Source organism: Ceratotherium simum, chromosome 17 (genome assembly GCF_057802395.1).
Source record: "Ceratotherium simum simum isolate JZ-2026a chromosome 17, ASM5780239v1, whole genome shotgun sequence".
In the NCBI taxonomy this organism is placed as follows: domain Eukaryota; kingdom Metazoa; phylum Chordata; class Mammalia; order Perissodactyla; family Rhinocerotidae; genus Ceratotherium; species Ceratotherium simum.
Genome location: NC_141916.1, coordinates 1,745,927 through 1,772,850, shown reverse-complemented (window position 1 = coordinate 1,772,850; position 26,924 = coordinate 1,745,927). Strand labels below are relative to the sequence as shown.

The following is a 26,924-nucleotide window of genomic DNA, read 5'->3' as shown; positions in this document are numbered from 1 at the left end:
CTGTTTTAAAATTCATTTCTTTGTGTTCTTTACGTAGTAAATGAGTTCTTAATATTATTTACTGTAATTACATTTCCTCCAGTCTTGCTTTTTATTTTTGAGTTTTTCAAATTTTATGTATAGACTTCTAAACGTTTTTATATTGTGCCCCCCCAGAATACCATTGAGCTTTTCTAAGTAGTGATAATTTCTTAGTAGGCTGTATGTATTTTATATCTATGCATTTTACAGAATTCTTTCTGAATCTAGTAGATTTTACATCTTTATATAGTCAGATCATGTGTAAATAATGATAAATTTGTCTCTTCCTTTTTAATACTTGTTATTTCTTATTTCTGAATTATGTTTTAATGCATTGACAAGAATTTCTAGAACAAAATCAAAATGATAGTCCCTATTTGTTCCTGATTTTATTTTTACAAAAGGCTTCTCATGTTTCACTTTCAAGTACAATGTTGCATGTTATTTTGGAGTAGTTTTTTTTATCAAATTAGGAAGACCTTTCTACATTCCTCCCCATCTTCCTACCTTTTTATTAGTAAAAAACAGGTACAAAAGCTTTGAAGTAAGAGTATGTTTAGAGAGAAAGTTAATCAATAAAATTAACTAATGTGGTCAGACTTTTTTTTTTTTATTTTGTTTTCTAAGCAAGTTTACTGATTCACCTTCCTGTTTTGTTTTAGGTGCATACCTATGTCAACACCACAGGTGTGCAGGAAGAGCGGAAAAACCGCACAAGCGTGCATGTCCCATTGGAGGCAAGGATTTCTAATGCTGAAAGCAATACACCAAAAGAAGAACCAAGTAGTATTGAGGACAGGGACCCTCAGATTCTCCTCGAACCCGAAGGAGTCAAATTTGTCTTAGGACCAACCCCTGTTCAAAAGCAGTTAATGGAGAAAGAGAAACTGGGGCACCTCGGCAGAGACGTAGTCAGTGGAGGAGGCGCCAGTAGCACGGACTGGGACACTGGATACGACAGTGACGAGCGAAGAGACGCACCTGCGGTCAGCAAGCTGGTGTACGAAAATATAAACGGGCTATCCATCCCTAGTGCCTCAGGGGTCAGGAGGGGTCGTCTGACATCCGCCAGTACCTCAGATACCCAGAATATCAACAACTCGGCTCAGAGAAGAACTGCGTTGTTAAACTACGAAAATCTGCCATCTTTGCCTCCTGTTTGGGAAGCCCGCAAGCTAAGTAGGGATGAAGACGATAATTTAGGACCAAAGACCCCATCTCTAAATGGCTACCATAGTAACCTAGATCCGATGCATAATTATGTAAATACAGAGAATGTAACAGTGCCGGCAAGTGCTCACAAGATAGAGTATTCACGGCGTCGGGACTGTACACCAACAGTCTTTAACTTTGATATCAGACGCCCAAGTTTAGAACATAGGCAGCTGAACTACATACAGGTTGATTTGGAAGGCGGCAGTGACTCTGACAACCCTCAGACTCCAAAGACACCCACCACTCCCCTTCCGCAAACCCCTACCAGGCGCACAGAGCTGTACGCGGTGATCGACATTGAGAGAACTGCTGCCATGTCGAATTTGCAGAAAGCACTGCCCCGAGATGATGGTACATCTAGGAAAACTAGACACAATAGTACTGATCTGCCCATGTGAGCCTGGAAAGCATTACATTGTTTGCACCTTTGTGAAGTTTTTAAAAATGAAGATGCAAGTGCTTCATTTTCATTTCTAAACACTAACTCCTTTTATAAACCTGATAAAATTTTTTTCTGAATCTTTCATGTGCTTCTTTAAAGGGAATTAATGTAGAGCAGGTACTCATTAAAGAACACTAATTGCATTATCTACTACTCATTGTACAGCAGCATTCCCATTTTCACAGTGCCTATTTAAAATGAGAGTTGAAGTGAGTGACATGCTGGTTGATTTTTATCAATATTATGGACTTACGCATATCATTCATGTCGAAGTCATGGTTGGCATTTAAAACATTTTGTAAAGCCTCTTGATAATGTGCATTGCTAACAGATAACTCTAGGCTTTGAAAGTAATATTTGTAGATTCACTCTTTATGGTATGTGGCCTCCAGCATGTAAAACGAGGAATCCTTTATTTCATTAATTGTAGGCTTTTTGACTTGAGCCAAAACAGGTGGAAAGGAAGTAGAAGTACCACACCTTCTTGGATACCAGTTAGTTCCTTTGCCTTCAGCGTTACTAGAAAGAGTCCTGTGTCTGTGAATGTGGTTTGCTGTTGGTGTGTTGAAAGGCAGGAAGGAGACAAGATTTTCTGTTTACTCATCTCTTGATGTCATTTGAAGGACATGCCCAGATATCTTAATCAGAATTACAACAGGCTCTAGAATCAGTCTCAGGTCACTTTATCCAAAAGCATTTGAAATCTGAACCACAATCTCTTGCAAGTTCCTCTCTTGTAGATTAACAGAAACATTGTTTTCCAGAGGCATTTTTGCCACTAGGTTGCCATTTACCTTCTGTTTTTTCCTTTGGTGTTGGGATGTCTTATTTTGTTGCTTAATGTCTTTTTCAATTTGAAATGTTTGCGTTTGTATTTAGTTTTGAAATTGGATTGTGTGTTCGTGGTTGTTGAGTTTGCATTTTTGTCCAGTTGTGGTTTTGAAGGTTCACTTGGAACTTGCTGTGATCTACAACAGGGTTGCCCTTGTCCAGTATTTATTTATATGCTATTTACTTTTCAAGTTGATAAAACCATTCTCTCAATTCTGAATTTCACTGTGTCCATAGGTGATCTCTTTGGCAGCTGAGGAAAAAAAAGGAAGCTGCTTGTAACAGCAGAGTCCCTGAAGGTACTGTGTTTCCTTGGTGGGCGCCTTACCCACACCTTAAGAGTGCGTCCCTTAGCCCCACACTGCAGCTGTGTCGTGCCCACCACAGTGCTCCTGGCTCTGTGTCCTTGCACTCACAGCTGGAGATTTGATAATCCCTTGATTTCAGGAGGATGTTAAGATAGCTGCCAGCATAGCAGGTACAGTGGACATCTTGTAGCAATGGGATTGTGTCATAATTTAAGATTTAAAAAATGAACTGATGTTTATATAAACTGATGTGAGTCCGTATGTCTAACTCTTAGAAAATCAAAATGTTCCAGTTTCCCAAACACTAGAGAAGACAAGAGAAAGTAGAGTGGAAAGAAGGTTACATAACCTTGCAAAATATTTTACTGTTTTCTCTAAATATGAGGAAGTTTAAGAGTAGGATCTGGATCTACAGGTGTAACTAAGGTTAATTTCGCACGGAAAGGTTTCAGTCATGCAGCATCCAGCCTGTTCAGTAAAGAACCTAATTATAGGACATTGAATGGATTAGCAGAATAATAGAATGGGACCATTATAAAGAAGGTAAATTATTAAAGGTGTCTTCATCCTTTTCAGTGCCGTTCATTTATGTGCGTAGCAGAATCTTTTCTTTCTATGAACTTGGTGCTTACTAAAGTGTTCACTCTTCTGTAAAAAGAGAGCAGTGGTATAGGTGAGCCATTTCCACTTTTAATGTTCCGTTTATGCTTTCTTCGGAGCAGATTGCTAATCGTGCCAAATTTATGTGACGATTTTTGTAATGTGGAATAAGAGTTATGATGGAACCAGTACACATGGTTTTCTCCAAAACAAGCAGTCAAGACAGAAAATTAACCTCCAAATGAAAGGGCTGACCTATGTATTCATTTTGGAGGTTGGATACTTTATTTTCTTTCTTTTCCGCATCCTTTTCATTTTTCCCTCCAGATTCTAATTGGTTTTTATATTTTTTAGGTAACTCCAATATAATCACTACAGTTTATGCTTTAAATACTGTGCGCTTTAAAAATGAAAATGGGACCAATTTGTCTGCTAAGAATTTGATTTTAGGTACTATGAGTATTAGGAAGATGTATACAACTGGTGTTAATTTCTAGAGGTCTCTGGAAATCACCTGTGTTCCTATTTATTAAAAAGCAATGTGGAACACTACTTGTCCTTTGCAGTAGTCTAGTAATGGGCATTAAGCTCTGTCTTGAAAGAATGTACCTATTACTAGGTGCATTTTAGAATGAGATATTTTATTGGGATATAATTGTGGCCATATGTTTCAGATTTTCTGAGACAGACCTAATTTTAGATATTCTGTTCTGTTGATAGACGGTGTGATCCCACTTTTTGGTTTTGGAAACATAGTCATTGTTCATATGTCTTTCCCCAGACAGAACCCTCTTTTATTCAGATAGATCATAACAGCTTTTATTCCAGACCAGGGTTGGAAACTCACATGGGTATTACCTGTGTTTTTTCTTAGTGTATGTTATTTCCCAGTTTCATCTTCCTTTAAAAATGACAATATGGTGCCTTCCCTCTCTCCAGGAAGATTGGCAAATAGTTCCTTTTATTTACTGCTGCTGCGGAGTGATGAGATATGCACTTTACTCGTGAAGACTCAGCAGAAAGCTTTTCACTTCCCAGTATGTCCAGAAGAGATCGTGTTTGGGACTTAGGAAGAACTTGCCAAGCAATCTTTGTTTCTGTAGATGTTAGTGTTAACCCCACAGTTCAGTGTTATAAGTCAGGCTAGTGTTTGTTTATTCCTACCCCCCAAATCTGTGGCACAACATATAAAAATGTACCTCAGTAATGTTCTATTAAAAATGGGACAGGGGCCTTATGTTTTCATAATTTCCCAATAATGTGCCACATATTTTTGCCTCAAGGTAACAACCTAAAAAGTACTTCCCACTCCCCCTCCCCCCGCCGCTGTTCCTAACTTTTAATGCCCAAGTGTTTTGTGCAATGTGTAGTCAATACATATGTGTGTGTGTATACATATACGTATGTATAAACACGTCCTTGAAACAGACATACCGTCAGAGACGACATTCAGAAGTACCTGATGTACTGGCATCTCATTCATATTTCTGATGTTGACCTGTATGGTACCAATTACCTTTTCCCTGATGTTTGCCAAATTTGAATAAAGGCATTGGTACGAAATTACAGTATGTATAGAAGATGTTTTTGGCTTGAAAAACTAACAAATATTTTATGACATACCACAATATACTCTGCCCAGACCAGCACCCTGTCTGTCTTTCCTGTTCTTTACATACCTTTCCCCATCCCTATTCCCTCATATTTTGGGGGTATAACACAATTCTTTTGTAGCATCATTACAATTGCAATTCTATGACAATTGGACAATAATAGCATGGAAATGGACTGGTATTAATAGTACAGTAGTCACCGGTGTGCCACATTTGCATTAGTAAATGCAAAATATGCATTCTATAAAGGACAAATTTTGTGTTATGTTTTTATTTTCATTACATTGTATAATATTGTAAGATTATTGTTATGTCCTAATTTGCATTATAAATGTTTTTTTCCTACATAAAGGCATAAATATAGCAACTTTGTATAAAGGTAGCTTATTAGATTTTTAATTTTTCTTTTATAAAAAATTGTCTTAACAGTGGGACTACCATTGCCAAATTGTATATGAAATATGAATTTTACCCCCGTGGTTAATTTCTTTTATAAACATTCCATATTTCTCTAATAAAAGACATAAGTGATACTGTACTATACACAGATTGTATTTTAATGTTGTTTCATATCAGCATTTTTAATTTGGGTTTGCATTTTTAATATTGGCAAAATTTACCACTGTTGACTAAAACCTTGTTGTGTATGTAACATCTGTTGTCCTCTATCCCTCTGCCCTCCACCCTTTGTTCTCTATTTCTCCCCACTGGTGCCAACTTCATACGTTTTGTAGCATGGCAATAAAAGAACTGTTACACCGAGGCCGAGCGTGGCTTTTTGGAGGACGTGGAGATGGGAGGGTCACCTTCCCATCGTCCTGTGCATTTGACGTTTTGCTATATAAACTCTGTCTCCAGGCATGAGAATTATCTCAGATGATGTCAACATGCTTTTAAGGACAAGTGTGAATGTGCTTTTCAGCTTAATTTTTGTCATAACAAATAACTAATTTTTTATCTTTGGAGAAGTCAGAGTTCTTGAAGTACAATCAAACCTTTATTAACTGGAGTACTTAAAGAATAAGCTAATAATTGAATTTAGTTCAACAAGGGCTAAGCAACACATTTAAAAAATCTTTATTTATTGTAGAGTATTAGTATACAGTCCTAAAAGTTATATGTAAAATATGGTTTAATCTTAGATGATTTAGGATCTTGCAATGCCTTACTGTTGTCATTCTGGCATAAATTTCCATGATGAGGTACTCGAGTTGATATTGGAACCTGAGCTGACTATACACTGACCTTAAGGATTCGTGAAAAACTGCTTTGTTGAATAAAATCTGATCGGAGTTCTTATGGTTACTTTCCCCTTATTCCTGAAAGTAGATTGCAATAAAACCCCAATAAAAGTTTGGTTGGATACCTATTTAAAGTTTTACTGTATTTATATTTCACACATTTCTCGAAACTTGATGATAAAAGGTTTTATTTCTTAGTCTCATATCACTGCCTCCATTTTCAAAGTGAACATATAATTGGTTCAGGATTATGTTTCATCAAAGTGAAATGAAATTGTAAGTATTGAACAGACTCACAGTTTTATCTGCGAGGTCATTCAAACTAGTAGTTCTCAGCTCTGGGACTCCAAACCTGTTTTTAGTCACTGAGTGACACTGCAAAGCCTGTTTGGGTATAGCTCAAGATGGAGATCCTTTAAACCATGAAGGGGACAGACATGGCCACAAATGATTGGGTGCTTACTATGTGCCAGACACCATGGAACATGTAAATCAGAAACCACATCTTGGAAAACTTGCATATTCGTTCTCAGAAATTGAAAACTTCTTTGGATTATTTCTGTATTTTTCCTTTGAGGACAGTAGCTATTCATGTTCTTATTGAATGAAGGAGCACGAACTAGGCTCTATGCTAGTAATAAATATAGCAGTCCTTGTCCTCAAAAGAATTTGTAGTTTGGAATAGTCCTAACAGGGGCAATGCCCTTCCTACCCCCAGAGAACTAAGCCCTAACACATAAATTGTATATAAGAAATTGACTTCTCTCTGCTACCTCTAGAATGGTACTAGCTGTATACCTTAGGAGACTTGAAAAACTTGTCACTCCAATCCTTAATGTAAGTGGTGTGATAAAGGCACACACAAAGGAAGGGCATCTAACTGAACCTGAGAACGGAGGTTTTTGAGACAAGGTTGGAGGAAGTAATCCCTGAGGTGTTTGATGAGACACTTCGTAGATTAGAGGAGGGGAGAGGGTGTCTTAGGGAGAAGGAACAGTTACAAAGGCACAGAAGTGTAGAAAGATCATGAGGTTCAGTGGGGCAAGGGTTCCTTATGACTGGAGCATAGGGTGCAAAGGCAGGTTGGGGGATACAGAAGAAGGGAAGTGATCGACATCACAGAGGTGTGGAATGCTAAGGAGTTTTAATCTAAATGAGGTGAGAGAATGTGAAGGATTTTAAACACTGGAGAAATAATAGTTTAGAAAGATTCCTCTGACATCCACATGGAGATACATTAGAGGGCATGATATTTTAATAAAGCAGGGAGACTGAGGAGGAGGCTCTTACAGAAATGGAAGCAAAACTGGATAAATGCCTATTCAAAGGCATTGTTAAAGGAGTGTTTAGGTTATTTACTGTGGAACCACCCTAAAACAAATCATTTTATTATGTCTCACATTGCTACAGATCAGGGCTGGCAGGCCCATGGAACCCACCCCAAATTACAAAACTAGTAAATGGAAGAGTTAAAATCCAAACCCACACAGCCTGGTTCCAGAAGCCGAGCATTTGACCCCTGGGGTATAAGGGTGACACCAAAGGAGGGAGGAACGGAGGAAGAGTCAGAACCACATGCAATAGAGAAAGGACACATCTCCAGCTGTCTCTGGCCCCAGCTCCACCCATGGCAGGGACTGCCTCCCAGTCCCCAGCCAAAAGCCCCTGGCCATGTCCCCCCACTCCTTCAAAGTCCAGCAGGGAGGGGCGTTGGTTTCTCCATCACCCATAGTCTCAGGCCAGACTGCCAGAAAACATATTTCCAGGCATGTGATTTTGCCCACAATAAAAACAGCTATTTTCAATATTGTGCAGGCATCCTAGCTTCCTGTTATTGTGACTCTTCTCATTCCAGTGTGCCATCTGGGATCTGTCTGTCAAAGCGCCTGTCCTGAGAGAAAAGCAAATGTTCCCACAAAGAACACACAACTCCTGGTAGATTTAAAACAATAATTTGTCCAATCTGAACAACCCTTTTGACGACGGCCCTTGGGAATAGTGTAAACCAGGGTCAGCAAACTTTTTCTGCAAAGGAAGGATCAGATAGTTAATATTTTAGGCTTTATGGGCTATACCGTCTGTCACAACGACTTGACTCTGCCATTGTATGACTGTACTGTATTGCACAGTATAAAAATGAATGGGTATGCTTGTGTTCCAACAAAGCTTTATGGACCCCAAAATGTCATTTTCATATAATTTTAATGTATCACGGAATAGTCTTATTTTTTTTCCAACCATTTAAAAATGTAAAAACCATTCTTAACTCTCCAGCCATAAAAAACAGGTGGCAGGTTGGATAGTGGTCAACCCTGGTGTAAACCAACCATCTTAGAGGATATTTGAAGGGTAGAAACAATTAAAAATTGAAAATATCTATCAATGTTAACAATTGTCTAAAACCCACGAGCTTGCTAAGTGATGAGTTAGTCCAAGGGAGAAAACAGTATCAGTAGATGATAGGAAACTAACAGATTTTTTTTAAGCACAAAAATTTTGCTTTAAACGTCCTAGGAGGTCAATTTAGAGAAAGCAGAGAAGTGTTTGTTTTTAATAAACTGAAATATTTGGCGTTGATCCTGACCTCTACCAAAACATTATGTAAGAGTCTACAGGTCACCTCTCTAGCGGGGAGAACAGTGCGAGTGAAACGCAAACCCTCCAGGACGGAGCAGGCGGGGGAGACCCCGTCCTGGGCGGCCACAGCCAACCGAAGACCGCGCCTCCAAGTGCAGTCTTCCTCCGTAACGCTCAGTAAACAACGTCTAAAATCAAAATGGCAATAAAAGTATTACTGAGAAATGACCAAAAAACAAAAAAAGCTGAAAAATTTGAGAGTGGTTGGCCCTGGGGAGAGGAAGTGAGGAGGGTGGTGAATTACGTTTTCATTACGTATTAGTACATAACACTTTAAACTGTGTGTGTGGTTTAGAAAATGTTACATTTTTTCCCTAAAATTAACAACTGTACTCTAAAATTTTGTATCTGACGTAGAAGAAATAATATAAATGAAAATAATTTCATAGGTTAAAGTGAGAGAATTCATATCTTGATTTAAATTTCAGCTAATTGTTACTAATCTACTATTACTGTTCACTACTACGCTCTGTTAATCTATTTTTGTCATAAAACTGCAGCTCTTTGAATCATCCAATTTCCTATATATTATGTTAATCTGAATAAATGTCAAATAACATTTAAAAGCTAAAAAAATAAAATAAACTGCGTATATGGGCTTCAAGGCAAATCTCATAAATTTAAGAAAAATCACACGCGCGAGCAGGCACTCCGTTGCTGTGGCAACCGCGGGGCGCGGCGTCTCGCTTGTCCCTCGTGGGCACCGCTCCCGGCCCGCAGCGCCGCGGAGGCTGCGGAGGCCCCGCCCCCAGCGTGACGGCTCCGCTTGGCCGCGCCCCTGCGGCGGAGCGTGTGGCGTCACTTCCGGCGTCTCTTCCTCTGGCCCCGGCGCGAGCCGTGAGGAATCGGCGTGTGTGCCGCGCTACTCGGAACTATGGTGAGCCGCCGCGGGCCCCTCCGCCGCCCCGCCCCGCCGCCCCGGGTCTCTCCGCAGCCCTCGGCCCCTCAGCGCCCGGGCCCCTCCACCCCGCCGCCCCCCGCGTTTGTCCGCCGGCTCCACCGCCCTCTGCCCCTGGTTCCTCCGTCCCGGCGGCCCCGCGCGTGCGTGGCGGCCAGGCCTCTTTGGCGCTCCGGGCGGCTATCCTCCCGACCCGGCCTCCTCAGCGGCCGCGCCCGGGCCGGGCCCGCCCGGCGCCCAGAAGCTTCCAGGGCGGCGAGCGGCAGGCCCCGCCCTCGCGCCGGCGGCTCCTCCTCCCGGGCGCGCGCCCGCCGCCGGACCCCTACGGCCCCGTGAGCCCGAGGCGGCGAGGGGGCGTGCGCCGGGGTGTCGGGCCTCGGGCTCCGGCGGTGTCCCCGTGTGTGTGTGAGCAGGCGCCACGCTCACACGGCGCCCCCCATGTGTGTGTGTGAGCAGGCGCCACGCTCACACCGTGTTCCCCCCCGTGTGTGTGTGTGAGCAGGCGCCACGCTCACACCGTGTTCCCCCCGTGTGTGTGTGTGTGTGTGTGAGCAGGCGCCACGCTCACACGGCCCCCCCCCGTGTGTGTGTGTGAGCAGGCGCCACGCTCACACCGTGTTCCCCCCCGTGTGTGTGTGTGTGTGTGTGAGAGATCGGGCACCTCGCTCACACCGTGTTCTCCCCGTGTGTGTGCGTGAGAGAGCGGGCGCCGCGCTCACACCTTGTTCTCCCCGTGTGTGTGTGTGTGTGTGTGAGATCGGGCACCTCCCTCACACCGTGTTCCCCCCGTGTGTGTGTGTGTGTGAGATCGGGCGCCGCGCTCACACCGTGTTCCCCCCCGTGTGTGTGTGTGTGTGTGAGATCGGGCGCCGCGCTCACACCGTGTTCCCCCCGTGTGTGTGTGTGTGAGATCGGGCGCCGCGCTCACACCGTGTTCTCCCCGTGTGTGTGTGTGTGTGTGTGTGAGATCGGGCGCCGCGCTCACACCGTGTTCCCCCCCGTGTGTGTGTGTGTGTGTGAGATCGGGCACCTCGCTCACACGGTGTTCTCCCCGTGTGTGTGTGAGAGAGCGGGCGCCGCACTCACACCGTGTTCCCCCCGTGTGTGTGTGTGTGTGTGAGCGCCGCGCTCACACGCCACACACCTCTCCCGCAGGCGTCCCTGTCCCTCGCTCCGGTGAACATCTTCAAGGCCGGCGCCGACGAGGAGAGAGCGGAGACCGCACGCCTCGTAAGCCCCCGCCCCCGCCCCCGCGTGTACCCGCTGACCGGGGCTGCGAGCGCGCTCTGACGTCTCTCTTTTTCCCCCCAGTCGTCCTTCATCGGCGCCATCGCCATCGGGGACCTGGTCAAGAGCACTCTGGGGCCCAAGGGCATGGTAGGAGAGCCGCGTGGTTGTGCTCCACGTCACCCCGGGGCCCGTAGTGGAGGGAGAGCTAGGAACGCGCGGTTTGGGGATGCTTTTTACGCTTGAAAACTTGCCTTGTAATTATGCCAGTAAGATCCGGATATATTCTCCTTAGTGAAAGTTAAAATATACAGCTCAAGTCCCCCTGGGTCACTGTCCCCAACCACCCCTCCCCCCAGCGACAACCGCTGTTACCGTTGGGATGCAGATCTCCCCAGTACCTCTGTTCTTACGTGGATCTACGTACGTTTTATGTACCGTTTCCTTATGTCTGTTCTCATTGCGGCAAGCAGTGTTGTTACGTTATAGATGTTGTTTGCATGCACTTTTAAAATTACCTTCGGTGTAGGTATCTGCTTCCTTTTTGTCAAATAGTATTCTGCGTTTTGATGATTTTATGGGTTATTTTTGTTGCTATATTGAGGGAGACAGTTTGTTTCCTTTGTTTTTGCTGTTTCATTACTGAAACAACGTTCTGCATATCTCCCTGTTCTTGTGTTTAGTAGTAGACGCCAAGGTTTAGCTTGCAGGGCATCTATGCTGAAAAAACTTGAATGGGTGCTGCCCAGTAGCCATCTGGAGTATTTACACATGAGCAGTACATGGAGTACTGATTGACCCATGCAATCTTCCAGATGTGCTTGTATCCTAGCTTGAACCAAATGTGTTCCTTTTAGGATAAAATCTTGCTAAGCAGTGGACGAGATGCCTCTCTTATGGTAACCAATGATGGTGCAACTATTCTAAAAAACATTGGTGTGGACAATCCAGCAGCTAAAGTTTTAGTTGGTGAGTCTGAAGATAACATTTTGAAACATTTTTAAGTAGGCTGTCTTGACTGACTGTAATTTCTAGTAATGTCCAGTTTTTAATTAATTATTATTGTTATTAAAATACAAGTTTCTGGGGTGCCATGTAATTTTGATGGTAAAACTGTTGCGTCTGAGACTGAAAAGTTCCAAAGAATTTGTCAGATGAGGAAACCTAGATAAGTGAGATTTCACTTGGTAGTGGGTTTGTTTGGAGAATTAGGTAAGCTACAGAGAAGTAACTTAAAAAGAAGAATCAAATATAAATGAGTTAATAACTGGTCTTTTTTTCCTAGATATGTCAAGGGTTCAAGATGATGAAGTTGGTGATGGCACTACTTCTGTTACTGTTTTAGCAGCGGAGTTACTAAGGGTAAGAATATCTGAGTGGCTTTAACCTTGTATTGTTTTTTGCTGCTATGGTTTTGAATATTAGAAGTAATCAAGTCCTTTTTTCCTACGTATTTATTGTTTAGTGTTTTCCGTTTTTTATTAATAGGAAGCAGAATCTTTAATTGCAAAAAAGATTCACCCACAGACCATCATTGCGGGTTGGAGAGAAGCTACAAAGGCGGCAAGACAGGCTCTGTTGAATTCTGCAGTCGATCATGGGTTGGTCTATCAAAACACTACTGTGTTAAACATTTCACTTTTCAAAATGCACTTGATGCAGGAAATCTAGAGAACAGTGGAAAGCATACACAAACGGGACTCTTGCCTAGTCTTGCCCCCACAACATAAAAACCCCACTTACCCTCCAGAGATAGTCACTAAATTTAAAGTTTGGGTTTCCAGTTTTTTGAACATAAAATGATGATGAACAAAAGAAATAGCATCATTGTGTAGAGAGTTCTTTAGCCTCTTTAACCTGATTGAGTAACAAGCACATTTCCAAGTGTTATTCTCTGCAATAGTAGTTTTAAGTACAGGGGTGCGTTTGATTATATGACTGTGGTACAGGTCGCCGACTTGATGATTTGCCTTAGAATTCTTCAACTTTACAATGGTGTGAAAGCAATACACGTTTAGTAGAAACCGTGCTTCAGATTTTGAATTTTGGTCTTTTCTTGGGCTAGCCACATGCTGTACGATCCTCTCTAGTGCTAACGCTGGGCGTCTGCATTGGGGGGCAGCCCCCAGTGAGCCTTGCAGTCACGAGGGCAAACAACTGACACACTTAGAACCCTTCTGCACCTGTGTAATCCTTCTGTTTTTCATCTTCAGTATAGTGTTCAATCAATTACGTGAGATATTCAACGCTTTATTATAAAATAGGCTTTGTGTTGGATGATTTTGCCAAACTGTAGGCTGACGAAAGTATTCTGAGCATGTTGAAGGTAGGCTAGGCTAAGCTAGGATGTTTGGTGCATTAAATGCATTTTTGACTGTAGTTGGAGATTTATGTTTTGACAGTTTTTAGCTTTATGATGTGACAGACTTGCTACCCCAAAAAATGTTTCAAGAAGTATAATTGCTGGGTCCAAAGGTATGTATGTATTTTAAGGCACACATTTTTATAGATTAAATCAATTTTATTTATAAGTAATCTGCCAGAAAAAATTAATCTACACTCCCCCTAGCTGTGTAGTAATGCCCGTTTTCCCATATGTTCTTGAAACATTTGGTATTCTTTTGTTTGTTTGCTTGTGGGATTTTTTTTTTTTTTCAGTAGTTTTCTAGCCTGGTGGGGGAAATAATATTCTTTAGTTTGAATTTTTTGATTACTGGTGAGGTTTAATTCTTTTCATAGAGCCCTTACTGGTTGGGGTGAAATTATCTGTTGACAAACAAGTGTCTGTATGAATTTTGGAAAGTAAAGTAGTATTGAAGTCTTTGGATAAGCATCTTAAGAACAGGCATGAGTTTTTTTGTTTGTTTTTTTTAGTTCTGACGAAGTTCAGTTCCGTCAAGATTTAATGAACATTGCAGGAACAACATTATCCTCAAAACTTCTTACTCATCACAAAGACCACTTTACTCAGCTGGCTGTAGAAGCTGTCCTCAGACTGAAAGGCTCTGGTAACCTGGAGGCAATTCACATCATCAAGAAGCTGGGAGGAAGCCTGGCAGATTCCTACTTAGACGAAGGTACACATGCTGATTGTGGGAAAACAAGCTCTGAACAGATGTTGAAAGTTAGACTTCATGTTGACAGTGTGCTTCATCTTCTCCCACCATCCCAGCAGGTCTTTGATAATCTATAGATTTTACTTTATACCATGAAGTTACTTGCAGTCTCTAATAAAGAAAATAGTAGTTTTCTATTGTAAGTCAGCTATTCTCAGATGGCGCTTTTTCCAGGATTACATGTGTTCTCCACGAAGGGTCTGGGTAAGTCCTATCATTTAGTTGGCAGGTGTTGAGAATATAGTTCTTCGTATTCTTAAAGAGTGGTGCATGAGGCTTAGCAACTGCTATTTCTTTGTTCTTAGAGTATGAATTTTTCAAAGCTTCACATTGTATTTACTTCACAAAATGGCCTCTAGAAAGTGTAGGCATTCTTTTCTATAGAGAAGGAATAAGTTGTGCTTTACAATTTCTTCGTTACCGGTAATTTGGAGTCCAGGTTTTGCTGCATGTTTTTTGTCTCTATTTCAAGGGAGTAACGATTCTGAAAATATTCTTGGTTGAATTTATATGCAAGGGCTGCATAGCATTTCTAATAGGGGTGGTGGTAGGGAAAGATAATTAAAACAAGGATAGCTACTGTTCCTGAATGCCGGTTCTGTCCCAGGTATTCTAATAGGAATTTTACTTAAAATATCATTTATTCTTCCTGATGTTGACCCAGTGAATGAAAATTATTAGGTTTAGCTGAATAGAGCAGAAAACCCAAGATAGTAATGGCTCTATAAGGTAAAAGTTATGTATACGTTTAAAGGAGCCTGAAGAGGTGGGTGGTACAGGGTTCGTATGATAGTTCCAATCCAGCAGAGCCCTAGGCTGGTAACTACTGGCTCTGCCTCTGGGGATGTTTCCGTTTTACAGATGAGGAGCTGTCCAAGGTTGCATACATAGCTTGCAGGCATCATGGGTGTGGTTGGGGCCGGGTTTGTCTGACTCTACTGTCCATGGTGCATTCATTTTATCACCAGCCTCGATTCTTTCAAAAGTTGAGTAGTCTCTGGCAATACCCTATGTATCTGGGTCTTCACTGCTTGTTTTTGCATGTGTTGGTTTTAAGCTAATGAAAGTGGACTTAGTATCTTTACATTGCAACCCACACACCTGTGTAATACATATATCTGAGAGAAAAGTTTCAAAATACTGTGTTTATTCTTAATATTTTAATATTTGTTATGCTCTTATATTTTCTATTTTGATATTTTTTAAATGACCTGCTAAGTTGATATTTCTGATCACTGTTATAGTGGAATGCATTATAGGTCCTAGGAGCTTGGTAGATTGGACTTAAATGAATTCTTTCTTTTTTTTTTTTTTTTTCTTTTTTCTTTTTTTTTTTTTTTAGTGAGGAAGAACAGCCCTGAGCTAATATCTGTTGCCAATCCTCCTCTTTTTGCTGAGGAAGACTGGCCCTGGGCTAACATCCGTGCCCATCTTCCTCCACTTTATATGGGACGCCGCCACAGCATGGCCTGACAAGCGGTGCATCAGTGCGCACCCGGGATCCGAAGCCGGGCTGCCAGCAGCAAAGCGCACGCACTTAACCGCTATGCCCCGGCGCTGGCCCGTTAAATGAATTCTTTGAAAGAGTAATTTGATATAAAGTAGACAACTTTAAAAGATTTATTAATGCAGCTGTGAAGTATTTAATACAATACTATCCTTTTACTGTAGGCTTTCTTTTGGATAAAAAAATCGGAGTAAATCAACCAAAGCGAATTGAAAATGCTAAAATCCTTATTGCCAATACTGGTATGGATACAGACAAAATAAAGGTATGTTAACTACATCTCTTGAAATTCTAGTTGCTAGCTGCTATAAACTCAGGCTAGGAATTGGGTGCATTAAACAAACTTAGAATATATATGACTGTATATACGCATACGTACTTTTTGGTGTGTTGACATAAAACTGTTTAAATATGTTATGGTACTCTTAAGAGTGATGGAAAGTGATAACTATGTTTTTTGCTTTCCTTTATCTTAGATATTTGGTTCCCGGGTAAGAGTTGATTCTACAGCAAAGGTTGCTGAAATAGAACATGCAGAAAAGGAAAAAATGAAGGAGAAAGTTGAACGTATTCTTAAGCATGGGATAAATTGCTTTATTAACAGGTGTGTGTGTGCTTGTGCTAACGATATTTGCAATAATCTAGGAAAGGATTTTTTCCTACAAAGGTTAGGGAAATACTTTATAGTGAATTAGTGGTTTGTTATTTAGAAACTACTATTTTCTCCAAGTATAAATGTAATTGTACGGCCATGGATTTGCATTACAGTGATTTTATGTTAACGTATCTTACTAAACCTTTTTATGTTGACAGTAACAGTGTTCTGATTTGGCAGTTATATTATTTTGTTTTGGCTATAGTATACATATATTTGGAGGAGCAGTTTAAATTCATATTAAATGATGAGAGTTTGAAGTAGCAAAAAGCTGGTAGCGTAGGGGTAAAACAAGAATGAAGAGGTGAAAAGTATTAAGAGTTTTAGGACTTTAATTTATACGAAAAAATATGGGTAAACTTGTACAAAAAAATATGGGTAAACCTCCCACATGTGTGCTTAATTGTCAGTATCTGAGGGTTTTATGGATTGTTTTGAATGGTGAAAATACCAAGAGGAACAGCATGTTACAGTCTGTGAAATGGCAGTAGTTAACTTAGAGAGTTAATATTTGTTGAAAAGTGATTGTTTTAGGCCAAATGTTTGTGGGCTTTTTGACGTAAGTTTCTAAACTTCTGTGTGATCTGTGAATGCAGTAAGACACATTCTGCTTAGCAGTGCTTTATAGTAATTATAAAAGTTTTTTCTTCAGCTTTTTTTTTAGTTATAAACTTTTTTTTTTTTTGGTGAGGAAGATTAGCCCTGAGCTAACATCTATTGCCAGTCCTCTTTTTGCTGAGGAAGATTGGCCCTGGGCTAACATCCGTGCCCATGGTCCTCTACTTTGTATGTGGGATGCCTGTCGCAGCATGGCTTGATGAGTGGTGCATAGGTCCGTGCCTGGGATCTGAACCTGTGAACCCCCGGCTGCCAAAGCAGAGTGCGTGAACTTAACCACTGTGCCACCTGGCCAGCCCCTAAGTTACAAACTTTTAAACTGATGTCCTTTTCACTCCTTTTGTAAAAGTAATGCCTGCTCATTTTGGGAAATAGAAAAGTATAAAAAAGGAGCAAAATGTGAGGTCTTACCTCCCAGAAGTTATTTTCTTTATTTTTATTGTTGACTTTTGTGTGATGTTCTAGTTTGTTTTTCACTTAGTTGTGATCATATACTGTAAACCTTAGTAATTTGCTTTTTTTTTTACCTAACAGCACATATTTTTACTTAAAATTACAAATTTTTCATAATTGGTTAGTTATTTACACTCTTCTGGTGGATGTTCAAGTCATTGGCAAGTTTTGTTCTATATAAAAATTCTTACACATATCTTCATTAAATTTTTTAATGTCTATGTTAATTTTCTTGTAGATTCTCAGGAGTGGAATTAAAGCACATGAACATTGATAAGGTTTTGATGCATTACTGCCAAGTTCCTTGTAGAATTACAGGTCCAGTTTGTACTGTCAGTAGCAGTGTTTTCAGTACTGGTAGTATAATTTAAGATTGTGTATGTAAGAATTGCATTTCTTTGATTACTGGTGAGGTAAAAGTGTTTTCATGTTTTTGAGTCTAACGTAATTTATCTTGTGAAGTAACAATTTTGAACAGTATTTTTCTGTATTTTATTTACAGGCAGTTAATTTATAACTATCCTGAACAGCTCTTTGGTGCTGCTGGTGTTATGGCTATTGAGCACGCGGACTTTGCAGGTGTGGAGCGCCTCGCTCTTGTCACAGGTATGGAGGAAAGACGAACAGTAATCACTCTTGGATGGAGTGTTGTTATATGTAACTCATTGCTGAGATTACAGAGAAATCCCGTTAAGGACTTACGCTCTAAATAGTTATTCTGAAATCTGAGTTACACTTTTTTGATATCTTCAGTTACATTATTTTTCATATACCAGATTATATGCCAGGTTTGCCATAGGTATAGATTTCTTTATGTTGTGTTGTTTTAAAGATAAGTCGATCTTTTCTCACAAACCCATGGGACCACTGTGCTAAACAGTCTAAATGAGCTAAAGCTTGAAAAAGGTGTCTTAAGTGTTACCTAGTTTATTCATTTGTTTATTTCTAGTGCGAAGTGAGTAGTGCCCTGTGTAGTAGTACAGTTACCATAGTAACCTTTATTGAACAGTTAACTATATGCCAGAGAGCGTGTCAAGTAAAACATTACTTTCAGAAATTTTAAAAAATTAACAAAAGCAATAAATGTTGAAATATGTGAAACAGTCAAGCAGTGTGTGATGAAAAGTTACTGTATGCCAGTACCCTTCAGGTGAAATACGGGTTTCTCATCCCGGTAGTGTGGAATAGAAATTGTATTCACAAATAAGATACGCCTACATCAGAATGACATAGAGTGCAGCTTGTGTACTCTTTGTCGTGGTGATGGTTTTTAAAGTAACCTCCAAGTAGCCCTTGAACAACTAAGTATAAGAACCTTTATCCTCTAATTTTCAGGCCCTTGAAAATGAATGAATAGGTTGGAAAGGGTTTGGGATCTGGCAGTGAGAATTAAGGAGAAGAGTTTTGAAATGTAAAGCCACTGGGAATGTCGAATTCCGTTTGGAACTGCCATGAGTGTTAGAGGAAGTTAAAGTATACTAATTATTGTAGAGAGTAGAATTGGTCTTATCTCAGAATAAATTTGAAGCTGTTTTTAATGATTTGAGAAGCATAGTCGTCTTGATTCAAAAGAGACATTATCCTTTCGTTAATTACTTTGAAGTGGATTTACCTGCTTTAATTAAAGTTCTTTAAAAGCCATTGTGGGGCCGGCCCTGTGGCTTGGTGGTTAAGTGCGCGCGCTGCAATGCTGGCGGCCCGGGTTCGGATCCCGGGTGCGCATCGAGGCGCCACTTCTCCGTCCATCCTGAGGCCGAGTCCCACATGCCGCAACTAGAAGGATGTGCAGCTATGACATACAACTATCTGCTGGGGCTTTGGGGGGAAAAAATAAAATAAATAAAATCTTTAAAAAAAAAAAAAAAAAAAAAAAAAAAAAAAACAAAAATTTAAAAGCCATTGTGTATTTGATGATGATGAAGGTGATAAAACGATGCTTGTTTCTGTAATTCCTCCTTGAATGCAATGAAATTAAAGGCATAACATGAGAAACAAATGTGAATGGTTGGTAGCACATTCATGGGATGAGTTGATAGCAAAGGACTTGATAAATGCAGTTGCCACATACACCCAGAAGAAAATTGACTGCCCCAGGCACACCAACTGTATGTGGCTGTGAAGTTGACTCCTTCGTGGTTCCTATCCTTAGTAGGTCATTTGGTGTCAAATGTGTGAAGTTGGTTCTTGCAGATGTCAAGAAATATCTCGTAAGCAGAGGGAGATGAGTGGGTGAGTGTAGAATAAGTGAAAATTCCCTTAAGCCAGATGAGTCTCATTTGGGGGATGTGTCCTAAATACCTATTGTGTGTCACATCCAAAACACAAAGCAGTCTCAAGGATTTGCCAACGAAAAGAAAAAGAACTTCAGCTATACAGATTGAGTGTAAATTAGCATAGTTGAGAAGACCGAGTTGTTTTAATAAATTGATTGTAAAATAGATATAAAGCAGCATGTATTCAGCAGATTTATCAGTAAGGAGTGGGAAAAGAAGGATTGGTTGACGACAGAGGGAATCTACTTTATTAAGGGAGAGAAATGAGCTCGAGAAAAGGATTTTAAAGTGATAATCTCACTTTTGCTTAAGAACCAGGAAAGGAAACAGCTGAACCTTTCAGTTTATAGTTTGGAAGATGGAGGGAAAAGAGGAATAGAAATAAGACAAAAGGAATAAAATGGATTTAGCTTTCTGGCATCTTGTTAAGTTTGCTGTGGGAAATTCTCAGTATAAATTTCCCTTTTTTCTAGGCCTTACAAGGTGCTTTCTGACATTTCAGTTATTGTGAGGATAGCAGATATCAAGTGCTCGCTATTCGAGCGAGCAAAGCAGGTCCTAATGTCTACATCTGTTGACATAATAGGACTAGTCAGATGTTTTCATGTTTTGGGAAATTGGGTCATAAGTGTACTGGTCTCTAGCCTGGATTCAGAAGAAAATCTGCATTTAAAGTCAGACTTAAAGGTAAATGTTAAGTCTCACTTGGCCTCTGAAGGGTGTGCATGTGAGTCTGAAGCCAGGAGGCTTGGATTTGAATCCCACCTTCCCCCCACCCACCCCAAAGCCCCAGTAGATAGTTGTATGTTATAGCTGCACATCCTTCTAGTTGCTGTATGTGGGACGCGGCCTCAGCATGGCCGGAGAAGCCGTGCGTCGGTGTGCGCCCAGGATCCGAATCTGGGCTGCCAGTAGCAGAGCGTGTGCACTTAACCGCTAAGCCACAGGGCCGGCCCTGAATCCCAGCTTCATATTTGTTCGAGCTATGTAACCTTGGTTAAGAAACTATGTACACATCTCTGTCTCAATTTTATCGTTTCTAAACAGGGTGATAATAGAGCCTCTCTCATTAGGGTTGTTGTGAAGATTAAATAAGTAGTTCGTATAAAGTGCTTCAGAGAGCGCTCTACATGTCGTAAGCAATCAACGTAAAGAGTTGTGTTGTCTGTCCATTACTGCTTGTTAGAAAACAGAAATTTGAGACCTGTTGTGCATTTAATTAATGTCTCTTTATGTTCATAGGTGGTGAAATTGCCTCTACCTTTGACCATCCAGAACTAGTGAAGCTTGGGAGTTGCAAGCTTATTGAGGAAGTCATGATTGGAGAGGACAAACTCATTCATTTTTCTGGGGTAGCCCTTGGTGAGTGCTTATGTAGATTGTGGTTTAGATTCCTAAATCTTTGGTAGGCTCTGTTGAAGTGGAAAAAACAGTTAACTAGAATATGATAGGTCTTAATTTTTGAGAAGCATGGTGTGTGTGAATTTCAGTCTCTTGAGGTCAGCCTCACGTTAACCTTGCCTTTGTGAACAGTGCATATCCAACATAATTGTTTTCTAGATAACTTAGCACTATTATGAACACGGATTGTTAGCAAAGAGGATGTGTAGCCGTGGAAGACACGTCAGCTTTCAAAACCAGACAATATAACCAACGCCTACATAAGTAATAGGAGGCCAACTTTCGTGTTATATAGCTAAGTGTGACATAACTATGACGTAAGAAAATTACTTTTTAACTTTAGGTGAGGCTTGCACCATTGTTCTGCGTGGTGCCACTCAGCAAATTTTAGATGAAGCAGAAAGATCTTTGCATGATGCTCTTTGTGTTCTCGCCCAAACTGTGAAGGATTCTAGAACAGTTTATGGAGGAGGTAAGCATTTGAAAAATACAAACATATTTTATTTTTTTCTTAAAGTGTAGTAATGGTGTTTGACTTTAATGGTTCTTATAGAAACTTTATATTGCTTTTGCACTCAATTTTAAGATGCTTGAGATATCTTAAGGAAAGTCAGTAATTCAGTGTCTTGGGGACAACTAAACATAATATGTTACTGGAATTTTAATCTGTAGGATGTTCGGAGATGCTGATGGCTCATGCTGTGACACAGCTTGCCAGTAGAACACCAGGCAAAGAAGCTGTTGCAATGGAGTCTTATGCTAAAGCACTGAGAATGGTAAGTTAATTAAAAAAGATCTGAACTTAAATTTTGTGGTATTGATGATTTTTAAATAAATACATTTTTCTATCTTGGACAGAAAATGTTTATTTTCTTGGCTTTAAGAAAAAGAATGAGAGGCTGGCCAATGGCGTGGCATAGTGGTTGGATTTGTGTGCTCCACTTCGGTGGCCTGGGGTTCACGGGTTCAGATCCTGGGGAAGGACCTACACACCTCTCATCAAGCCGTGCTGTTATGGCATCCCACATATAAAATAGAGGAGGATGGGCACAGGTGTTAGCTCAGGGACAATCTTCCTCAAGCAAAAGAGGAAGGTTGGCAACAGATGTTAGATCAGGGCCAATCTCCATCACAAAAGAAAAAGGAAAAAAGAATGGCTCACACCACTTAAATTTGATTCTGGAGTTTTATCTTTTTTATGGGTAGTAATTAAAAGGAAGCAGATTTTATATTGTTTTAAATGTATAATTTTAAAAAGCTATCCTTCTACCTAGGAGTAAATCAACTTTCTTATAGTAGAATAGACAGTTACAGTTTGTCTTCTTCACTTCGTAGTTGCCGACCATCATAGCTGACAACGCAGGCTATGACAGTGCGGATCTGGTGGCACAGCTCCGAGCTGCCCATAGTGAAGGCAACACGACTGCTGGACTGGGTAAGCGATCAGTGGGAGCCTTGAATAGTTAAGAGGAACTCTTGACCAATTCTTTTGTTTTTGCAGATGAATTTTCAAAGTAACCATATAAAAGTTTCTTGTGCTTCTTGCCTTTGTAACCATTATATATTCTAGAAAAATGTTTAACTTCGTATTCCTAACACTGCTGAAACGTAGTTAGTCTATAATGGGTATAAAACTAGTTAGAAGATTTGTGAGTAGTTTGTTATGTAATGACTAAAGATGTAAACAGTACTTACATTCTGAAATAAGTGTCAACTTTACTGTCTCTTCTGATCAGCGTTAACTCCGAATGTCACAAACTTCCTCTGAGATATTCTTGAGTGCGGATCTGATGCATAGATAAAAGTGGCCCAAAAGGCAGATTTAATTGAGGTTTTCCCAACAAACTGTCTAGGACGTTGTAGAAGCAGTCTTAGAGGTTAGAAAATCCTGTCACTGGATGAGAGAGGACTAGTGAATAATCTGTCAGAAGATGAAATGGGATTCCCACAAGAGGGAAAGTAGATGACTTGTCAGTTCTCTTCCAGTTCTTAAGAATCCGTGGTAATTAGTGATGAGCACATTTTCTGCAGTAACTTTATAGATGTGTGTAGATACAGCTAGGTGATTTCGTGTTCTGTATAAATTTTTCATCGTTTGACGTGATTGCCCTCCATTAATCTGATCAGTAGTTGACTTAATTTTCTAAAAGGCTTTCCTTGAGTGACAGGCTGATGAGAATGCTGTAACTAAATTGAGTAATTGGGTGTTGTCATTTTATAACAGGATTAATTTTATTTGTTATGTCATTAGAGGTCTTTTGTTACTTTGGTTGTTAAAACCGTAGTTGTTTATGTAGTAAATGCTTTCTCTGTGCAGATATGAAGGAGGGCACCATTGGAGATATGGCAGCACTGGGCATCACAGAAAGTTTCCAAGTGAAGCGGCAGGTTCTTCTGAGTGCCGCGGAAGCAGCAGAGGTGATTCTCCGTGTGGACAACATCATCAAAGCAGCACCCAGGTATTGTAGCCCTTTAAAAAGGTTTCTTAGAAAAAATTAACGTGGAAACAAGAAATAGGTAACTGCGTATATGTGGTAATTGTAGTTGATAGAAAATGGAGCCATTTTTGCCTAGATAAAAGTATTGTGCAAGTTATTTAAAATATGTCATCACAACTCTTAGATTTAAGCCAGAACAGTGTAGTGGGGAAGATGTGTGGTGACACAGGGTAGCTGTCAGGATTGGAAGGACTCCTGGAGACCCCGGCTCAGAGAGGTGGAGAACCAGAGAGCCTGGGGCGGGTGTAGTAGGGAGGACTCAGGCCTTTGACTGGCGCCAGTCAGTTCTACTCGTTCCTGTCCTGGGGATGTTTTTCTGCATAGATGTTCTTAGGTATTTAGGTGCAGAGTTCCTCACATGTTCCTGTTCCAGCAGCTTTCCTAAGATGTCAGTCTTTTAAAAACTTGTTCACACAAAAAATGGTTAAGTGGTCATAAAATCTTAGCATTTGAAGCCTGAGTTAATAATTGTAGTTGTTCTTAATTAGTGGTTACTGAAACCATTATTTTTACCTGGTAGTGGTGGTTCAGGGAGATGGGAGGGGGTGGCAGCTTGGACCAGGAGATAGAGTTGAAGGTGGCGGGAAGGGGTTGATCGTACGTGTATTTTGAAGGTAGAGCCAGCAGGATTCGATTATGGGTGATATAAAGTGTGAGAGGAAAGGGAATTAAGGATAATTCAAGGTTTTTGTCAGGAGAAATGAGTTTCTCTTATCAGGGGTGGGGAAGACTGGGAGGGGAGATGGGGTTTCAGCCTTTGATATTTGAGATGTCTGCTGAGAAGGCAGGCAGATAGTTGAGTCTGTACTTGAGGGGAGAAGTTGGAGCTGTGGTTATAGATTTGGGAGTTGTCAGTCTATACGTGGTAGTTCAAGCCATGAGACAGAGTCCTCGAGAGAATGAATGTGAAGAAGGGAAAAGGTTTCAAGGACTGAGAATTTTAAGGCTTGAGAATTCCAGTAAGTTTGGAAAGATTCAGAGCAGCCAGCAAGGGACACTAAGGAGTGTAAAATATGGATAATTACTAAAACTGGGTGACGGATAGAGGAGGATTAATTAAACAATCTCTGCTTTTGTATACATTTGAAATTTTCCATAATACAAAATTGTAAAGGTTGGGGGCCAGTGCTGCTGAGGTAGGAGGAAAATGCAGGGAGAATGTGTCCACAGGCCAGAGGAAGGAAGTATTCAGGCAGGAGGGGTGGTCAGCTGCCGAAATGGTGCAAAATAGTCAAGTAAGATCAGGACTGAAAATTGACCTTAAAAATCAGGTTTGGCAGCAGAGGCTGTTGATAATCTTGACAAGGCACCGTTAGGGGAGTGGAGGGGCCAACAGGGGCCGGGAAAGAGGAGTTGGAGAAAGTGTGTATAGACTGCTTCTGGGGAGTTGGTTGTGAGTGGGAGCAGTTGGTGGGTTGGTAGCTAGAGGAGCTGTGGGCTCTACTGTGTAAATGGAGTGTGTGTAAGTGAGAGCCATTTCAGAGAGGGAGGGAACGATGCAGAAGAGGGGAGCAGGTCACGAGGGAATAGGAGCTGGAGAGAACAGGGGAGCTGATTTTAGATAGGAGCACAGGGGCTTCGTCCAGAGGAACAGGAGGGCTGTGGAACCTGATTAGGGAGTTACACCTTAAAGAGACTAAGTTATAAGGAATTTTTCTGCAGAACCCTGCAGCACCCACTTCATTGGCTTTCTTCTACAAATGGCAGCGATCCTATTCCTATTAGAGGAAGGAAAGAGTAGAAAAGAGTGATTTGAATGTGGAGAGAGGAGATGAAATGGTGTTCAGATTTGCTGTGGTGTAGGGGGAAGAGCCCTAGGCTGAAAAACCTTGAGTCTCTGCTCCTGGTGTGGGGAGGGTAGAGTAATGAGGAGCATTCATATTGTGAAGTGGAAATTGGTGAGGGAGGGAGACATTGACAGGAAGTGTTCTGGCTGCAGGGTCGGGTCACAGAGCCACACCCACCCTTGGAAATCTGTGCAACAGCCCAACACCCTCATCCATGTTTGAAGCAGACACTGGGATACCTCATTTCATCTTATGCCACTGTTTTAGATGTTTACGTGTCTATTAAATACCTTAGAAACTGAGTCATTTGCAGTAAAAGAAACAGGAATAGTTTTGTCTAGCTCTGCCTTCCCAAACATGCTAGACTATGGGCTGCTTTTCATACTTGTTATTAAAACCTGCAGATCATGCCCTTTGATAGCTGCTTATCACTTTTTCTACGTGGACATCCTTTAGTCATACTCCCATAAGCTACAGGTTGGAAGGTTTCTCTATGATCCCAGTATGCTGTACTCTTTGGGTCTGCTTCTCTTAACTGTTGTGCTTGCCTCTGGAAGAAGTGTTTCCACAGGCATTAAGTAAAAAGTGTCACTGGGACTCCTGCCATGTCCCCTTCCTGAGAGATTCACTGTGTGGTCACCGGAGAATGAAGGTGTCACATCTAAGACGTGAGAGGTGCTGTTGGCACCTCAGTGCATTACCTGACCCCATCCAGAAGAGTCATCCAGAGATTTTCATCTAGAGCCCCAAAGCCTTGTTAGTTCATAACTTCTGGTTAAGAGTAACTGTCTTCAACTAATTTAGTAAAACTCACTAACACATATTAGTTGAAAACATGAATTAACCTGCTTCTGGAGAATACATAGTTGTTAATTGGTTGTATGGATGAGAAGTTGAGAACTGCCAAGTACCTACAGGCCTTCACACTCCGCAGGTTTGTGCTATTCCCCTGCTAATAAAGTTATAATTGATGGGTGTTAGTTGCGAGATAGAAGCATCCTTATTAGAACTGGGTTATAACGGTTCTGATAAAATTGGGATATGGCCGAGTTTGTATTTAATATAAACCTTTGGTTACAGACATGCTTTTCATTTTCACCATTGCCTTTTTCTTAAGTGTATGTTTTGTCATCCTTGCAGGAAACGTGTCCCTGATCACCACCCCTGTTAAGCATTCCCATATGCTGTTGAGCCTGGACCAGTTCATATCACAGTTGTGTTTGAGACTTGGACCTCTTGAAGAAGACTGTGGAGTCGAAGTTCATCTGTGGCTGTTAGATCCTTAAGTTTGGACATTTAACTGACCTTCTGTTTTAACATGGGTCTAATTTATTTGCTGTTTCATTTTCGATAAAATTTGGTTGATTTTACTTCTCATGCTGTGCATCAAAATAAAAATTCGAACCATTACTTAGTTCTTCCCTGTCTTTGTGATTTGTACTGTGTTAACTCTGCTTAATGAGAGTGATTGTACGTTCAGGATTGAGTTGTCCAGCCTAAGTGACGATTGACCTTAGACGTTTACAGAATAATTATCTGGATTAATATAAGTCCAAGTCATGTGATAAACATACAATAATCTT

General features: G+C 40.9%; 2 protein-coding genes across 2 annotated transcripts in view; both read left to right on the top strand.

Annotated features, from left to right (window-relative positions):
• The window catches only part of FRS2 (fibroblast growth factor receptor substrate 2), an 83,268-nt gene extending 76,869 nt beyond the window's left edge, over positions 1-6,399 (top strand). The window contains exon 11 of the mRNA XM_004429401.3: positions 684-6,399. Within this exon, the coding sequence (XP_004429458.1) occupies positions 684-1,634 (951 nt within the window). The 3' untranslated portion in view covers positions 1,635-6,399. The remainder of the gene's footprint in view (positions 1-683) is intronic.
• A 3,293-nt stretch (positions 6,400-9,692) lies between these two features.
• Positions 9,693-26,751, top strand: CCT2 (chaperonin containing TCP1 subunit 2). The gene is made up of 16 exons (XM_087442032.1): positions 9,693-9,785; positions 10,962-11,036; positions 11,118-11,183; positions 11,891-12,002; positions 12,319-12,395; positions 12,522-12,634; positions 13,908-14,110; positions 15,821-15,921; positions 16,133-16,260; positions 17,885-17,988; positions 20,898-21,017; positions 21,400-21,528; positions 21,729-21,832; positions 22,392-22,491; positions 23,374-23,515; positions 26,482-26,751. Exons 1-16 carry the CDS (start codon positions 9,783-9,785, stop codon positions 26,510-26,512), a joined length of 1,608 nt encoding a protein of 535 aa, XP_087298158.1. The 5' UTR covers positions 9,693-9,782; the 3' UTR covers positions 26,513-26,751.
• The last annotated feature ends 173 nt before the right edge of the window (positions 26,752-26,924 follow it).